This window comes from Puma concolor, chromosome C1 (assembly GCF_028749965.1).
Source record: "Puma concolor isolate L17-30 chromosome C1, mPumCon1.1.hap2, whole genome shotgun sequence".
Taxonomy (NCBI): Eukaryota; Metazoa; Chordata; class Mammalia; order Carnivora; family Felidae; genus Puma; species Puma concolor.
The window spans coordinates 17,038,826-17,057,024 of NC_141674.1; the positions used below are offsets into that span (position 1 = coordinate 17,038,826).

Genomic DNA, 18,199 nt, shown 5'->3' on the forward strand with positions numbered 1-18,199 from the left:
GACTTTGGGTTCAATCCCATGAACTGTGAGGTCATGACCTGAGCCAAAATCAAGAATCAGATGCTTAACTGAGACACCAGGCGCCCCTGTCCATTGATTTTAGTTGGCCCAAAAAGAGAAAATACCTTCCCTGACACTCGATATGGCTGCACATTGGGATTACCGGGAGAGCTTTGAAAAACCACTGGTGTTTGGGTCCCACTCTACAGATGCCCAGGGGCGTGGCTTGGTGATTCTACCCTCTGGTCAAGGTTAAGAACCACTGCCCCAAACCAGTGTGTCTCCAACCCACTTTAAATGTGTATAGGAACAGCCTGGGGGGGGGGGGGCGGGGCGCAAATCAAGCTGCAAGTTCTGAGTCAGTGAGTCGGAGCAGGACCCAGGATCCTGCTTCTCTAACCAGCTCCCGGGTGATGCCGATGCCAGTCCACGGACCACATTTTGAGCAGCAAGCTCGTGCTGCAATTCATGGATTGCACCAACTTCCATATCACTGTCTCAGTAGGGCCCCACAGTTGCCACCCAGCCACCCCGTCATTGACAGGGCTTGATTCTCTCCACTGTGCTGATGCTTAGGGTCTGGTATGTAAACGGATGGAGGCAGGCCTTCTGGATCTTAGTCTGTATCCCCCGTGGCCTAGAAATCTGGGCTGGCCTAGAAAATAGGCTAAATTAGGACAAGAAGAGGGCTGGGTGTGATTTTGCCCAAACTCCACATCATATGGCTGGTGAAACAGGCTCTGAGAGGGGAGGTGACTTCCCAGGGTCACACAGTAAGTTTAGTGGCAGTGGTGGGGCTGGAACCCTCGTCTTCTTTTCTATTATTGTACCTGGATGCTTGGTCTGTCTTTGCTGAGGCTCAAGCAGGGTGGGAAGCCTGCCTCTGGGTCACAGGTTGCTGACTGTGTCAGATATAGGTGCTTAGTGCTTCCCGTGTTTTCTCCTTTGGTTTTCACAACAGTCCCACGAGGCATATTCTGTTCTACCCAGGAAGTGGCAGGAACAGGATTTGGACCCAGGAGGCCTGCTTCCCAAACACGATGTACCTCCCCTGTTGTCTCCTTTTCAGACCATGAGGCCCTCTAGGGCAAGGACTATGTCTCACTTCGGTTTGTGTCTCCAAACCAGAGCTGAATATATGAATCAGTCCACCCCGGGGTTCTAGACCTCTGTTGATAAAGATCCTCACCCCCAGGACACCAGCTACTCTCTGAGCTCCTCCCTGGCCCCGTGCCCCAAAGCAGCCACTTCTCACCAACCCAGATCAGCCTCTCCCCCTCCCAAGTGAGTGGTAATCCGTAGCATGTCATACAGCAGAGTGGCCACATGGTGGCAGCAGACGCCCATGTGTAAAATCTTTAGGCCCCCCCCCCCCCCCCCCCCCCCCGCCTAAAGCCGCCTCCGGAGGCTCATCTGTTCATTGAGTGCTTCCCTTACTCCACGCATTTGTCCCAGAGCTTTCCTTGGCCGAACGAACAAAGATAATCCCCACGACAGCCCTGTGAGGGAGGAGTTATTCATCCTCTTTATACATGAGAGATCATATTAGTCCTTTGCTTAAATAACCTTCCACGGCTGCCCACTGCTCTTTGGAAAAATAAAAATCGGACGCTTGAGTCAGACTGCCAGGGTTCAAATGCCAGCTCCACCGTTTACTACTTACTTGACTTTGGTTGGGTTTGTTGGCTTCTCTTGGACTTCAGTGTGCTGACCTGTAAAGAGAGTAGTAAAATAGAGCCTGCCCCCTTGTGGTGGGAATGAGGATTACATGAGCTAGGACACCCAAAGCGCACAGTCCTGAGCTGGCACAAGTAAGTCCTCAACAAATGTGAGCCAGTGTGATGACCATCGGTCCCTCCCAGTGCTCCCCGCTCATGACCCCGCTGGTCTCTTCTCTCTCTCTCTCCATCTCCTGTTTGCCTACTTTCCCCGTCTCCCCTGGCTCCCCTCCCCTGCTCTCTTCCTCCCCATCTTTCTCCCTCCAGTTCCAGAACTCATTCTAGTTGTCCTAACATTTCTTGGAGGTGTTTTCTGAGGTCTCGTCCCTGTGGACCATGTTCGGGTTTTTAGAACTCAGAGCAGGACTTGTTACACAGAGGGGCAGGAGGCTCCAGAGTTCAAGTGCACTGTGGACTTTGGGGATTCCTGCTGGGTTCCTCTTTTTGCCCCCTGTCCCGAAACTTTTCTTCTGAGGTCAACTTCTCCATTTCACATGCTCCCCACATTATTTTGAGGTCACTCTCTTGTCCCCAGATCCACTCCAGAACATCCCCAGAGAAGGAAAACAACTGTCACTACCCTCACCGTCAGGATTAGGAAGAACGAAGAAAGCACCTGAAAACATATCAAGGATAAATTAAACTTGAAAAAGGAAAATATCTCTCCCAAAGGATCTGTGAAGATACTTAGCATCTTTCCCAGTCAGGCCTGGATTGATTAATTGGTTCATGTGTTTGCACATGTATCCATTGAGTCATCCAACAGACACATATGGAGGGTCTACCGTTCACCAGGTCTTACACTCAGGTCTAGGGGAGGACACAGGGCAACAAGTACTCACCATCAACAGGTTTTTTTTAGGATTTATTTAAGTAAGCTCTACACCCAATGTGGGGCTCGAATCACACCTCCAAGATCAAGAGTCGCATGCTATTCCGACTGAGCCAGCAGGGGTCCCAATACATATTTTCTTGAGCCCCTACTAAGTGCTGGGCACTGTTCGGGGTGCTTGAAGCTATCTCAGTGAACAAGACAGATAAAGATTCCCTGACCTTGTAGAGCTTACATTCCAGCAGAGGCAACAGAATAGATACGTGAAGTGGCATGTTAGAAAGTGTTACGTGCTACGGAAAATAAATAGAGCAGAAGGGATGGGTGCATTATAGTATTAAACTGGGAGGCGAGGATGGCCTCACTGAGAAAGAAATGTCTAGCAAATCACCTAAAGGAAGTAAGGGAGTTGGGAATATGGCCAGCAGAGGAAGAGAGTCCCTGGTAGGGGGAACATGCAAAGGGCTCTCGGATGGTGAGAGTGTGCCTGGTGTGCTGAAGGAAAAGCAGGGAGACTGGAGGCTGGAGCACACTAGTGAGGGGCAGGGCGGGAGGCCAGGTCAGAAAGGTAATGGGGGACCAGGTCGTGGAGAACTTCATAGGCTGCGGGAAGGACTTTGGTCCTCACTCCGAGTGACATGGGAGCCATTGCAGGGTTTAGAGCAGAGGAGTGGCATGACCCAACTCACATTTTTAAAGGACCACTTGGACTTGTGTGTTGAGAGCCAACTGGAGGGCCAGGGCAGGGGTGGGGAGGCCAGGCAGGAACTTGTTCAGATGAAAGATGGTGGGGGTCTGGAAGTGGAGGCAGCTGGAGTCCCAGACTCTGGACATGCTCCAAAGGAGCCAGTAGGGCTCACTTATGAATTAGAGCAGGACATGAGGGAGAATGAGAGGACCAGGAACAGCTCCAGAGTTGGGTTGGATTGTTTTTTTTTTTTAAGTTTACTTATTTGGAGAGAGACAGAGACAGTGCAAGAGGGGGAGGGGCAGAGAGAGAGAGAGGGTGACAGAGAACCCCAAGCAGGCTCCATGCTGTCAGGGCAGAGCCTGATGCGGGGCTTGAACCCCAACCCATGACCTGGGCGGAAACCAAGAGTCGGACACTCAACCGACTGTGCCAGCCTGGCACCCCAGCTCCAGAGCTTTGGGCCTAAGCAACTGGAAGGGGGAAGCCTGTGTGTGGGAGGGGTTTGGAGCAGAATTTTGAGACGTGCAAGTATCGACATAGGTAATTGGACATTTGAAATAGAAAATAATCAGAAAATAGCAGGTAATATTTAAAGCCATCACCAGGGAGTGAAATGAAGAAGGGGTCTGAGGACTGAGCCCTGAGGTCCAGGAGACGTGAGTGCTGGACGACCGCAAACGCCACCAAGTCATGGAGGTTTGAGGGTCTGGGCATAGCTGGAGACATCCAGCTGGCGTATGCTTCAGAAGACCCCCCACACACACACACAGACCTACTACTCTGTTGTTTTATAGGCAGTGTGACGTCAGCCTTGTAAGTAAAGAAAAACCGGTCTGAGCTCAGGCACCAGGGAAATTGCTTGCAGTGCTGAAGCCGCCTGAAGACACTGAGGTGAGTGGAGACCATGTGGAATCATTTCAGCTTTGGGGAAGGGAGTCCCTCTGGAGCCCACCTGCTGTCATCTCACCGCTAGAACCTGGAATGCGCTCCCAGGGTCATCCAATAGAATCCACATTGCTGTTTTCAAGGTCCATCCCCTGACTAGGGCTCATCAAACACGAGTCTGACCACCGGGGATAGAAATCAACAGGGTAGAAATCAGCTGGTATCGTAATGGGATTTCCAGTGGTTGTTGGCAAAGCCAGGGGAGACGCTGTGGAAGAAAGGGAGCCTAGAGTGTTAGTCCAGAGCCCGTCGCAGAGGCCTGAGCCATCTGGCCATGGAGTCCGTGCCAGACGCGAGGACCTCTCTCCAAATCATAAAACAGTTCTGGGGTACAAAGCGCACCGCTCGATACTCTGCCAGTGGGCCTTAACACCATCTGAGCGAGGGATGGGAGCATGGTTGTGGAGGCCCAACCTCCACTGCTCCATGGTTGTGGAGGTCCAACCAACAGCTGTGGTTGGTTGTGGCCAGGGAGGAGCAATGTCCAAGCCACCGTCAGAGGGTGAGTCACTGATCAGTCTCCTCTGGCTGGGTGTGGTGGGCAGGGGTAAGGGTGAGGGTATGTTCAGTACTGTGATAGGTTCGTGCCATGGGCATTGGCCTGGGCAGCTGCTAGAGGCTGTTTGAGCACTGCCTGTCCAAATCTGGAAGAGAAGGCAAGAGGATATTTAGCCCTCCATCTTGGTCTGCTTGCTTATGTTCTTACTAGATTAGCTGCGGTCTGTCATATACCTAGATGTGCCAGATGATTTGTCCTTTCCCAGAGCATTGACCCTGTAGGAACCCAGGAGTCGGCATTCTGCCTGACACATCAGGTGTGCACCCCCTCTCTCCCCTAGGTGCCCACAGAGGATGATGCACAGCTGATGTAGCTTCACCTGGAGTGAGCCATAGCAAAGCTCCATTGGACTCACTTGGCTGCAGGTGGCGAGTGGGGAAGCGCAAGTGAATTCTGCGTTGACAAGGCCCACAACTGGGAGGCAGTAGCTATAAACCGAGTTCCATTGTCACATTGTATCATATCGGGGAATTTTAGCCCATGGCCAAGGTGCTCATCAGAACCTTAGGAGTCTGGATGATACCTGCTTGGTGAAGAGAACAGCCACCCCGTGTTCTAAACCAGGTCTATGGTGGTCAGAATCCACGGCAACCAATTTGCCTATTGTGCACTGATCAGATCCCAAAGTCATCGTGCTACACCTCGAGCCACAGGCCAGCACTTCTGGCAAGACGTACTCTGTGAGTGCCAGTGACATCATAGGTAAGTGGATTCTCATCGGGCCACCTCGGACCTCCACGCCGGTTTTTTGTCATTGTGGTGGGTCCAGGCATGGATCTAGAACACCGAGTAGATGTGATGCCATGTCGTTTTGATCAGTTTTTCTGTCCAGAGACTCTGTCAAGGTGCAGTGCCTTATTGTGAGCTTGTTCATTATCACATACAGATGGAGTTTGTGGCTGAATTGCTTTATCTGTTTCCACAGCAGAGGTTACCATGTGGATATGCTCCTAACGCTCCAGTTCTGGGTGGTCCAATGGCCTGGCCATACAGCAAGGCCATCAGCAGTGGCCGGGGACGCTGTGTGAAAGGGATGCTTTACAAAGGTGTGAGCAGTATGTATACGGAACTCACAAAGATAGTGTGGTGCCCCTGGGCTGGAAAAATGGAGGCGATGCTACCACCCTCCCCTGGCTCCAAAGGAAACCTGGAAGAAGAAGGTCCTGTAAAGAGAGCCTCCCAGAGAGGAGTGATCCTCTGTGAAGGAGCCCAGCCAGCCCTAAACCAGCCTGAGGCAAAGGGTGGAGAGTGCACTTGGAGAGGCAAGGAGAAGACGTTGGACCCACAAGGGAGGGTTGTGATTTTACGTAGGGAGGTCATGGGAGTCCTCAGTAAGAAGGAATCATTTGAGCAAAGACCTGAGGGGATGTGGTAACTCACCTAATGCTCACAACAAGAATGAGGTTGGTAGCTCTACGCGCCCCCCCCCCCATTTTACAGTTGAGCAAACTGAGGTACAGAGAGAATAAACAACTTAGAATTGTCCGAGATCACACAGCTGGGAGTTGATGGAGTTCGGATTTAAAGCCAGGCAGTTAGGGTCCAGAGATCCTGCTCTTAAACAAAACAGGATATAGGAGAGCCATCCTAAAAGGAAAGGGCAGAGAAAATGTCAGGACACATAAGACTATGATCAACAATCAGAGATGCTGTTTCTTGAGCACTGACTATATATTAGCCACAGTGTTGGGTGCTGTGGGGCAATATACAGATGAACAAGATGCTGAGCTTGCCCGCAGAGAGTTTATAATGTAGTTGAAGGGTGGGGAGGGAATATGGAAATGTGCGCAAATCAGATCCCAGCAGATTGTGGTACATTGAACTGTAGATAGTACTATTGAACTGTAGATAAGATGCTGGGAGCGCACGAATGACAGAGACTACAGCTGGGTTAGGGAAGCGTTCCGGAGGCGTGGTTCAGGAAGCACTAAGGATTGTAATAGCAGAAAGGGGAAGATAAGGGATTCCAGGGGAAGAAAATAAGTGAGCAAAGATGTGGAGGCATTTGGGGGATGACCAGTCGTCTGGTTTGAGTAGAGATGATTTTAGGTGGGGCTCCAACAAGACACTAAAGCCACACTGGATCCCACAGTGAGGTCGTGATTTCCTTCCCAGGGCCCCTTATGGAGTCGTCTTAGCTTGGTGCTAGCATATCTCTCAACCGCTAATACCTGCTAATCTCTCTTTTTAACCCGAAGTTCCCGGGCTCAGACGCTTCAGCGGACAACCAAGCTCCAACTGGCATTTTAGTAACAGTGTTCTGTCTTCACTGTCTTTTTTTTGGGGGGGGGGGGGGGTATGTTCTTTTTAAAAACATTTTTTTAAATGTTTATTTATTTTTGAGAGAGAGAGACAAAGCATGAGCTCGGGAGGGGCAGAGAGAGAGGGACACTGAATCTGAAGCAGGCTCCAAGCTCTGAGCTGTCAGCATAGAGCCCAACACGGGGCTCGAACCCAAGAGCTGCAAGATCATGACCTGAGCCAAAGTTGGACGCTCAACCAGCTGAGCCACCCACGTGCCTCTTGACAGTTATGTTGTATTTCAGCCAAACGATAGAGCCTTTTAACGTACAGATAATAATTGTTATTTTTATTATCAGTTTCCTTCACAGATAAATTTATTTAAGGAAAAAACCCTTTAAAGGGACAGTATTAGGTTAAACATTCAGGCGGTTCATGGCTCTGGCAAAAATCACAAAGGGGGTACCCCAATGACTGACGTTTAGGGTACTCTGGCACAAGGTATAAAGCATATGAGGGAGAGTAAGGGGTAGGGGAAGCCTGGAAAGGGGGTCAGATCATGGAGGGCCTGAACAGCATGGCAAGGAGTGTGGCTTTTATTCTGTCAACCAAAGCGAGGCGTAGGCTCAAAAATAGGCAGTGAACTTGCCCAGAGCTGTGCTTGGCAGGCCTTGGCTCTGGCCTCTGAGCAAAAGGGAAGGGGCAAACTGGGGGCGGGGGCAGCCATTGTAAGACTCAAGGTGAACAGGTAGAGGGCCCTGAACTAGGGTTAAGGTGGCCCAACTGAGAGGAAGAGCTGGGTTCTGGAGTCCTGTCAGGTTGTATCTTAGAATGCTGTCTGGCTGACCTAGTAAATACTGATTTCTTTTCCAAGAGTGATCAGCCTTTCAGCCTCGAAGTATGCTCTCCAGTGTGGTTTACTGAGAAAATTCACTAGTCTCTGACTGGGTGTTACTGAGTAAGGGTAACATCAGAAGAGGCCAGCCCACCCCAGTCTCTCTGACCTCATTAAGGGGAATTCGAAGTACAATCAGAGATGATGGAGAAAATTGAGTCGTGCCTCCTCAGTCTGTGTTTCCTCATGGGAAAAGTCTGCTGCCGGCTTGACCTCCTGTGGCGATTCATTCTATTCCATACAGCGAACATCTGATTTTCTAAGACCTTCAGCTTCATTTCGCTGAACATAAGCCGTTCCAGGACCTTGTCCTGGAGGGCAAAGCAGGCATGTAGTCTCTCGACTTCTTTTGTGTTCATGACGCAGCTGTTGGGTTTCGCTTCAGGTGGCTTAGGTTTCTCTGCCTCTTCCTAAACTCCCCCACCATGAGAAAAGGAAACCTTAGTTAATAGTGATTTATAAACGTCATGTTAATCAGTCCTCACAACCAGCCTGCAAGGAGAGCATCTTTGCCACACCTGGTGGGTGTCTAGGGAGGAAAGGTCCCTTTCTTAGTATCACCCAACCCGCGTTTGGGAGCTCCCTGAACTCCCAAGTATGGGGACCCATACTTGCCTTTTGTTCATAGGAATAAATGCGATGGCCCAGTAATCTGCACTCACAGGGGACATAAGACACTTAACCCAGATATATCTGTTTCCAGAGATTGTGTTTCACAGTGTGCCCTTCTGAGACTTGAGTCAGGCCTCATAAAATCACCAACCGCCAAGTCTCAGTATATCTCTATAATCCTCATCTGTCCCTATGCAGTTAGTAATAAATTTTTTTTCTTTAGGGTTCAGCTACAAATCCCTCATCTTTAAAACCATTTTATTTTTTAAATGTTTTAATTTTTTTAAGTTTATTTATTTTGAGAGAGAAAGTATGAGTGGAGGGAGGGGCAGAGAGAGAGGAGAGAGCAAGAATCCCAAGAAGCCTCCACACCGGCAGCACAGAGCCCCACGCAGGGCTCGAACTCACAACTGTGAGGTCATGACCTGAGCTGAAGTCCAAGCCTTAACCAACTCTTGATTTCGGTTCAGGTCATGATCTTGCAGTCATGAGATGGAGCCCCACGTCAGGCTCCCCACTGAGTGTGGAGCTTACTTGGGGTTCTCTCTCTCTCCCTTTCTCTCTCTGTCCTTCCCCAACTTGTGCACATATGCGTGATCTCTCAAAATAAATAAACTTAAAAAATAAATAAAAGTAAAGTTAAATATTTCAGGGATGCAAGACAGGTGACTATTACAGCAAATACCCATGTTTCCATTCCAGCTTAAGAAATAAAATACGATAAATGTAATGTGAAGTCCCCTGTGGATCCTTATCCTAAGGTTTCCCTCCCTCCCTGAACCTCATCTCAACTGCAGTCCTGAATTCAGTGTTTTTTTTTCCATACATTTCTTTATACCACTGGTTTTCAATGGGAGGCTATTTTGCCTCCCTATAGGACATTTGGCAGTGTTTGTAGACATTGTTGGTTGTTACGAAAAGGGGGTGAGGGATGCTATTGGCATCTGTGGGTAGAGGCTAAAGATGCTGCTACACATCCAACAGGGCACAAGACAGACCCTTGAAATAAAGAACTATCCAACTCAAAGTAGCAATGGTGCAGAGGTTGAGAAATCCAGCCTTAATATATCTTCATTATACATAGGCATCCATAAACAAGGCAGGGTATTGTTTTGCATGTTTTTTTTAATTTTGTATAAAACATGTCATAATCTGGGTACGTTTCTATTGTTTTCATTATTCTAGAGATGTGTCTATGTTACACAGGTATCTTTAGCTCATCTATTTAAAATTCTCCCGCTTTAAAGTAGTTGTTATTGTTGTCAAACCATGGTGACTGACATCAAACATGAAGCAGAAGAGTCTGGGATGGTCCCTATTTTTATTTTTTATAAGTTTTCCTCTTTTTTTCTTTTTATTGAAGTATAATTAATATACAGTGTTATATTAGTTTCGGGTGCACAATATAATGATTCGACGACTGTGTACATTTTTCAGTGCTCATCAATGTAAGTGTACTCTTAACCCCCTTTATCTATTTCACTCCTTCCCCCACCCACCTCCCCTCCATCAATGACCAGTTCTCTGTATTTTAAGAGTTTGTTTTCTTGTTTGTCTAGGGATGGTCCCTATTTTACAGCCAAGGTAACTGAAGCCTTGTGAAGGAAGTGCTTCGTCCTCCATCACCCAGGTGGGAGCTGAAGAGCAGGGGCTTAGACCAGAGCTGTGGATTCTTCAGTCTTGCCCCATTATCCTGACATCTTCCCTGTCCCCCATCCTCCAGTCTAGCTGTAAATGTCCCATCATCCTTAGCTGAAGCTAAGGCCCCTCTCGCTCACCTGCTGGGGCTCTAGGGGGGTGGGCTGGACTTCATGCTTGACCAACCAGTTGCTAAGCAACAGCAGAAGGAATAGGAACCCAAACAAGGCTGGCTTATAGCTGATCAGCCAAGCCACCAATGCTCCTATGGTGCCCGAGGAAGCAAGTGTCCCATGGAGATTCCTAAAAAGAAGCATTAGTTCCCCCAACATTATGGCTTGGAGGCACCCAGGCCCCAAGACCCTGCCTTGGTGACCCCTCTAGGACAGTTACCCTCCATGACAGGAGCTGTGGCTGCGCCCTCCTCCAAGTCATAACCAGTCCCCCTCCCAGCTGCCGCATAACAATAATATTAACTACTCCTGTGTCTTAAGCAGCCACTATGTGTCAGACTTTGACAGGCAGTTTGCAAGCAATATCTCATGATGTCCTCACAAGAGCCAGGTGATGTAGGCCTTAGTGATACCTCATTTATTCAACAGTACTTCTGGGCCTGGCCACTGGGAATAAAATGGCCAACAGCACAGAGCCCCTACTCTCATAGTGAGGGAGTCTGCAAGGAAAAGTTACCCAAGATCTGTAAATAAGCCAAAAAGATTACATTGAGCTTGTTCACAGTCATGCTAGAATATTGTCCAGCTGGTCTACCTGTTGGTCACCTGATGCTTTAGGGGAAGGTAACTTTGTTTGACTTACTGTTTGATATTGATTAGGGTACTGACTCTGTAAAGTCAGATGTTAACTTTTTAAAAATTGGATAAGTTGCTCCAGCAATTACATTACTGGGTATATATCCAAAATAACTGAAAGCAGGGTCTTTTTTTTTTTTTCTTAATGTTTATTTATTTATTTTTGAGAGAGAGAGACAGTGAGCATATGTGAGCATAGGCCAGGGGTGGGGGCAGAGACGTGGGAGGAAGGAGCAGAGAGTGGGGGAGAGAGCGAGAATCCCAAGGTCCGTGTTGTCAGTGCAGAGCCCAACGTGGGGCTCGATTCCACAAACTGTGAGATCATGACCTGAGCCAAAATCAACCATTGGATGCTCAACCGACTGAGCCATCCAGGCACTCTGAAAGCAGGGTCTTGAAAAGATCTTTGTACACCCATGTTCACAGCAGCATTATTCACAATAGCCAGAAGTGGAAGCAACCCCCAAATCCAACAACAGATGAATAGATAAACAAAATGTTGTATATACATATACAATGGAATTATTCAGTCTTAAAAAGGAAGGAAATTCAGAAAACTCTGTTGGTTGTTGCAGTGCTCTCCTTTCCAATCCACCATCTGTGGCGGAAGGTAGAACCACTGTCAAGAGGCAGATTTTCATGAAAACCCTTATGGGAAAGACCATCACTCTTCAGGTTGCACCATAAAATACAGTAGAAAATAAAAGCCAAGATCCAGGATAAGGAAAGAATTCTTCTTTTTTTTTTTTTAATGTTTATTTATTTTTGACAGAGAGAGACAGAGCATGAGCAGGGGAGGGGCAAAGAGAGAGGGAGACACAGATTCTGAAGCAGGCTCCAGGCTCTGAGCTGTCGGCACAGAGCCCGACGCGGGGCTTGAACTCACAGACTGCGAGATCATGACCTGAGCTGAAGTCGGACGCTCAACCAACTGAGCCACCCAGGCGCCCCAGGAAGGAATTCTTCTTGATTAGCAGAGACCAGTCTTTGCTCACAAGCAACTGGAAGATTGACGTATTTTGTCTGACAACTACGTTCAAAGGGAATCCAGTCTTCATCTTGTGTTGAGACGTCGTGGTGGTGCTAAGGAAGAAGTCTTACACCACTCCCAAGAAGAAGCAGCATAAGAGAAAGAAGGTTAAGCTGGCTGTCCTGAAATACTGTAAGGTGGATGAAAATGGCAAAATCAGTCATCTTCATCGGGAGTGATGTGGCGCTGGAGTTTTTATGGCTAGCCACTTTAACAGACATTATCGTGCCAAATGCTGTCTGACCTATTGCTTCAACAAACTGGAAGACAAGTAATTATATATGTGTTGATAAAAGACATGAACTAACATTAAAAATGTTTTAAAGGAAGGAAATTCTGTAACATGCTACAACATGGATGAACTCTGAGATTATGCTAAGTGAAATAGGCCAGTCACAAAAACACAAAAGCCATTTGATTCCACTTAATATGAGATATCTCGAGCAGGCAAATCTACAGAGACAGAAAGTAGAATGGTGGTTGCCAGGAGCTAGGAGGCAGGGGGAAATGATGAGTTGTGGTTTAATGGACACAGAATGTTATACGAGGAGAGTTCTGGAGATTGTATAACCGTGTGAATATAATTCACGCTAGTGAACTATACACTTAAAAATGCTTAAGGTGATGGGTGCCTGGGTGCCGTTGTTGGTCGGGCATCTGATTCTAGATTTCCACTCAGGTCTCACGGTTCCTGCTGATAGTGCAGACCCTGCTTGGGATTCTCTCGCTCCTCTCTCTCTGCCCCTCCCCCATGCACGCGCCCTCTGTCAAAACAGATCAATAAACTTTTTTTAAAAATGTGTAAGGTGAGGGGCACCTGGGTGGCTCAGTTCATCAAGCACCCGACTCTTGATTTCGGCTCAGGTCATGATCTCACGGTTTGTGAGTTCAAGACTCACATCAGGCTCTGCACTGACAGTGCTTGGGATTCCCTCTCTATCCCTCTCTCTCTGCCCCTCCCCCCCCCATGCGTACTCCCTCTCTCTCAAAATAAATAAACTTAAAAAAATGGTTAAGGTGATAAAGTTTATGTTATGTGTATTTTACCACAACTTTTAAAAATGAAATAAATTAGTTATTTCTAGGAAAAAATGAGTAATTGCAAATCAGTTTTTTGCAAATAGAGGCAAATGAGTTCTGTCCGATAGAAAAGATAATACCAAAGTCTAGTTTTATGGCCTTGTAAGACATTAACCATTTTTTTCTTATTCCAGAATTCTGTTTTCCACTGACTAGTGACTATAGATCAGCTTTTCATAATTTCTTTTGTTGTTGTTGTTTTAATGTTTTTTTTTTTTTTTTTTTGAGAGAGAGAATGGGGAGGAGGGGCAGAGACAGAGGGATAGAGAATCCCAAGCAGGCTCCACAGTCCGAGCAGAGCCAGACATGGAGCTCAATCCCACGAACTTTGAGATCGTGACCTGAGCTGAAATCAAGAGTCAGACGCTCAACTGACTGAGCCACCCAGGCGTCCCTATATTTTCCTTTGAACCAGTGTTATCATCTTGCTCGTTCTCTCAATAATGCGTTAAATAGGGGCGCTTGGGTGGCTCAGTCAGTTAAACATCGGACTTCAGCTCAGATCTCATGGTTCCTGGGTTCAGGCCCCGCGTAGGCCTGGGTGCTGACAGCTCAGAGCTTGGAGCCTGCTTCTGATTATGTGCCTCTGTCTCTCTCTGCCCCTCCCCAACTCATGCTCTGTTTCTCTGTCTCAAAAATAAATAAACATAAAAACATTTTAAAAATAATGAGTTAAATAAATCTTTGACATAGGCTCATTATTTTGTATGAGAGTTCTTCATGTTCAAATGTCAATTTTAATGGCTATGATATTTTAATATATTGAATTAGTGGCCACTTATTGGGCCTTTAGGTTAGTTATTCTTTATTGTTGTTATATATAACCTGAGGTAAACAGCATTAAAGTTAAATCTTTGTACACATACTTAAATCTTTTCCTAGAATGTCTTCTGTAAAGTGGAATTGCTAGGTCAAAGGATACATATATTTTAAAAATCTAATTTTAAGTTTTATAAAATTATTAAATGTGCAAACAATGTGCGTTTAAAACAGTCTTTGATCTCCTATCTCACCCCTTCCCATCCTCAAATTATATGACTCAGATAACTTGTTCCAACTTTTTAACTGTTTCTTCTGGCATCTATCTTGATATGTCTAAATTGTATGCTTGTAGTGTTAATTCTTGATTTCTCATTTAACATTACATATTATCTTTTTATGATGGAAGATGAGGATTTAGCTCCCGTGCAGAACCTCTCCCATTCCCTTTTCGTCCCTGCTCTGTAAACCCCTCTCATCTCTCTCCTCCACAAATTTTCTCTTTTCTCCATTCTTTCAATATAATTCCATCACTTTGGTGAAAACAATATTCATTATGTTATTATGGCCACATCAGTGTAGTTCATAGCTGAGCCATATGTTGTACTATGATTACACCTTTTTTTCTCGCACAGCTTTTAATTTTCCTGAACGTAACTGCCTTCTTTTTTTTATTTTTGTTTGCATAGTTAAAAAAAATTCAACCTCAGGGAAGTGAAATTGACATAAAGTAAAATATAAAAATATATACAGCATAGTACAGTGAGTTTTGGCTAATGGGTACACCATCCAATCAGGATAAAAAAACATTTCCATCACCCCAGCAAATTCCCTCCTGCTATTTTGTAGTCAACTCTCACCTTCATCCCAAGGGATCGCTGACTGGATTCTAGCACTAGAGATTAGTTTTACTAGTTCTTGAGCTTCATGTAAGTGGAATAATTTTTTGAAAATTACAGTTTGAAGGGGCACTTGGGTGGCTCAGTCAGAAGAGCATGTGACTCTTGATTTCACAGTCGTAAGTTGGACCCCACGCTAGGTGTTAAGATTGCTAAAAAAAAAGAGTAAAAAAAGAAAGAAAGAAAATTATAGTTTGAAGAGAGAGATGTGTAAAAAAGCAATTGTAGTTGTGTGTAATAAGTTGAAACAAGCTTGAAGAAGACAAGCTGTTCCAGTGTTGGGTCACTAAAGGAGTCCTGGAGGAATTGAAAAAAATAAGTCACCACCACCATCTGCAGCACTAGAAAGAATTAACCTGGAGTAGAAAGAGGTGTTATGTATGGAACATATAGGGAGTGGGAGGAGGTATGAGTGAGTGAGAGCTAATGGGAAGGAGGTCCAGACAGAAGAATATGAACACAGCCCTGGAGGCAACAGCAATCCAGTTTGGACTCAAACCTGGGGTTCCTAATTTCTGTCCATTTTATTACGAGGAAACTCACTTGCTCTCCCAAGATTTCCCATGTCCAAGCCGGACAATTGCGAAACAGTAAGATGACTTACCAGTTACATTTCAATGTTTTCTCCTCACTAGACTTGTAAGCTCTTTGAAAGCAAAAACTTCATCATTAAACCCTTGTCACGTAGTAAGCATTAATAAATATTGGTTGAGCTGACAAGTGAGTGAATGAATGAATGAGTGAATGAATTTATGTATGTATGCAAGTCCCTGGAGGGAATGGTCACCCGCGGAGGTGCAGTCTGGCCCCCAAGCCCTAGAAGCGAGAAGGTGCTGGGGCCAACGCCAAAGGCCAAGGCGACGCTCTAGGAAAGCATCGTGCTCCGTGCCGTGGTGCCGCTCTAGCCGCGAGGATGCCACTCTATGGCAGCGGGGGAAGGCGGGGCTGTGGGCGTCTCGGGCCTTTTTGTCCGGACGCCGCGGGAGCGCGCTCAGCGCGTGCGTACGCCGTGGCGGTTGGCAGCGAGCTACCTGCGCGAAGTGAGGCGAGGCGAGGCTGCTCCGGACTCACGGACCGACAGACAGAGCGGCCCCTTCGGCCGTCGGCGGCCAGGCGGCCCGAGATGTTGTCTGGGAAGAAGGCCGCGGCGGCGGCTGCGGCGGCAGCGGCGGCGGCGGCGGCCGGGACGGAGGCCGGCCCCGGGGCAGCGGGCGGCGCGGAGAACGGCTCTGAGGTGGCCGCTCCGCCCGCGGGCCTGTCGGGCCCTGCCGAGGCCGGGCCGGGGGTGGCGGGGGAGCGCACTCCCCGCAAGAAAGAGCCTCCGCGGGCCTCCCCTCCCGGGGGCCTGGCCGAGCCACCGGGGTCCGCCGGGCCTCAGGCCGGGCCTACCGTCGTGCCTGGATCTGCGACCCCCATGGAAACGGGAATCGCAGAGACTCCGGAGGGGCGACGGACCAGCCGGCGCAAGCGAGCGAAGGTGAGGCGCGAACCCCTCCCGCACGCCGCAGACCCCGGTTGCTTGGCTTCCTCTAGGTTGTCCGGCCCCCGGCGACCCCCACCGCCCCTTGTCTTGGGCCTCGAGCCGCACGCCCACCCAGACCTCCCAGCCCGTCGGGTCTTCACCGCGCCTCCCCACCGGCTGGGTGGGTGGGTGGGGAGAGGGAGGGAGGGAGGGGAAGGGCTTCGCGGGTGTTGAAAGCAGTCTTTGTGCCGGGACCCGGCCGTCTTGGGAAGGGGGATTGGCGGGGAGGGGTGGTTTACTCCTGGCATCTGTACACCTTTTCATTTTCTGGCCTGGGAAACATGGCTCCCCGACGTGGAGTCCTGGCTGGCGCTGTTGGAGACGGGCATCGCCGGTTGGCCCGCGGATGTGTCTGGAGGCCTCTCGGCAGTGTTTTAAGGAGTTTCAGCTGGGCGCGCATTGGGGCTGGAGGGGCATGCTAAAGAAATGGCCTTGGCTATGGAGACCGAAAAGAAATGCACATTTTTGTTTGTTTTGTTTTCAGCCCTGCTGGGCGCTAGTTTTCCTCTTTCCTTTTATTCTCTCTTACTTAGGGTTGTTTTTGTTTTTTTTTTTTTAAACCGGTTTGGAAGCTGATTGAGAGGGCTGATGTCCATTAGTCAAGGTGCAAATACCTAGGAAGGAAAAGACTTGTCACGGAACAGAGTATACAGACGGCAGCTGCTTCACATCGCTCGGTGCCAGATGCCGTGTGTTCAGAGAGTCCCTTACGTTTTATTTTTGCTCAGCAGCAGTGGGCAGGTTTTGTGAGCCCCACGTTAGGAAATGAGTAAGCTGAGGCACACAGTTTCAGCAGCTTGGCCAGAGTCACCCAACTAAGTAAGTGGCAAAACTTGAAGCTGCGTTTTTGTTGCGAGGAGGTAGCCTCAGCCTCAGACAAAGGACCACATGGAACACCCAGCTGTGCAGGGCACCAAGGCAGTACCAGGAGCAGACTTTTTAGACTTGGGTTTTTTCTGGAGATGTATCCTTTTAGAGTACATACTTAAAATCGTGCGATTTTATAAGTTGCGCATACAGCTGTAATTTTTAACGTTTATTTATTTTTGAGACAGAGACAGAGCATGAACAGGGGAGGAGCAGAGAGAGAGGGAGACACAGAATCTGAAGCGGGCTCCAGGCTCTGAGCTGTCAGCACAGAGCCCGACGTGGGGCTTGAACTCACGGACCACGAGATCATGACCTGAGCCGAAGTCGGACACTTAACCGACTGAGCCACCCAGGCGCCCTTACAGCTGTAATTTTTATTTTTTTTTTTATTTTTTTTTTCAACGTTTATTTATTTTTGGGACAGAGAGAGACAGAGCATGAACGGGGGAGGGGCAGAGAGAGAGGGAGACACAGAATCAGAAACAGGCTCCAGGCTCTGAGCCATCAGCCCAGAGCCCGACGCGGGGCTCGAACTCACGGACCGTGAGATCGTGACCTGGTTGAAGTCGGACGCTTAACCGACTGAGCCACCCAGGCGCCCCTACAGCTGTAATTTTTAAATGCATGTGCCGAGTCGGTGTGAGCTTCTTGAGATGGGTATTACCCAGACTGAGCCCTCAGATTCAACTGCCCGCTTGAGAGATCTCTCTGCAAGAGTAAATACCCCGTGCTGAAAGGAGGAAAGGCTTTTGGCGGCTTTTACCAAAGCCTGGGTTAGAAAAGACACAGATGGGAGACTTCCAGCCCCCAGAAATGAGCTGGAGGGCAGAAGCCCGAGCGTTTTTATTTTACTATTTCAATAGAAAGTATGGCTAGAAAGCATGTGGTAAACCATGTCTTAAAAACGTTTATTGAGATAGTTCATATAGGATAAAGTTTACCTTTTTCAGGTGGTAAGACTGAATGGTTTTTAGCATGTATTCACAAAGTGTTGCAGCCACTACCACAGTCAGTTTTAATTTTAGGACATTTTCATCACCCCCAAAAGACACTTGGACCACTGGCAGTCATTCTTCGTTCTCCACTCCCCTAGCAGCCA

At 48.0% G+C, this 18,199-nt stretch overlaps 2 protein-coding genes and 1 pseudogene across 3 annotated transcripts in view; 2 read left to right on the top strand and 1 right to left on the bottom strand.

Annotated features, from left to right (window-relative positions):
* Positions 1–7,885: 7,885 nt before the first annotated feature.
* Positions 7,886–10,517, bottom strand: TEX46 (testis expressed 46). Its single transcript, XM_086715995.1, has 2 exons — positions 10,272–10,517; positions 7,886–8,291 (listed from the first exon to the last, which is right to left on the bottom strand). Exons 1-2 carry the CDS (start codon positions 10,461–10,463, stop codon positions 7,995–7,997), a joined length of 489 nt encoding a protein of 162 aa, XP_086572121.1. The 5' UTR covers positions 10,464–10,517; the 3' UTR covers positions 7,886–7,994.
* A 618-nt stretch (positions 10,518–11,135) lies between these two features.
* Positions 11,136–12,279, top strand: LOC112862253 (ubiquitin-ribosomal protein eS31 fusion protein-like; annotated as a pseudogene).
* A 3,398-nt stretch (positions 12,280–15,677) lies between these two features.
* KDM1A (lysine demethylase 1A) overlaps positions 15,678–18,199 on the top strand; it is a 63,138-nt gene continuing 60,616 nt past the window's right edge. Inside the window, exon 1 of one of the 2 annotated variants that reach the window (XM_086716009.1) lies at positions 15,678–16,185. In XM_086716009.1, the coding sequence (XP_086572135.1) occupies positions 15,832–16,185 (354 nt within the window). In that variant the 5' untranslated portion in view covers positions 15,678–15,831. The remainder of the gene's footprint in view (positions 16,186–18,199) is intronic. The other variant, XM_025933580.2, reaches the window with a different exon arrangement.

Coding starts and splice junctions, on each gene's coding strand:
- TEX46 (XM_086715995.1), bottom strand. CDS start 10,463: ATGTTGGGGGAACTAATGCTTCTTTTTAGGAATCTCCATGGGACACTT. Junction 8,292..10,271: donor CCCCCCTAGAGCCCCAGCAG/GTGAGCGAGAGG, acceptor GGGGGAGTTTAG/GAAGAGGCAGAGAAACCTAA.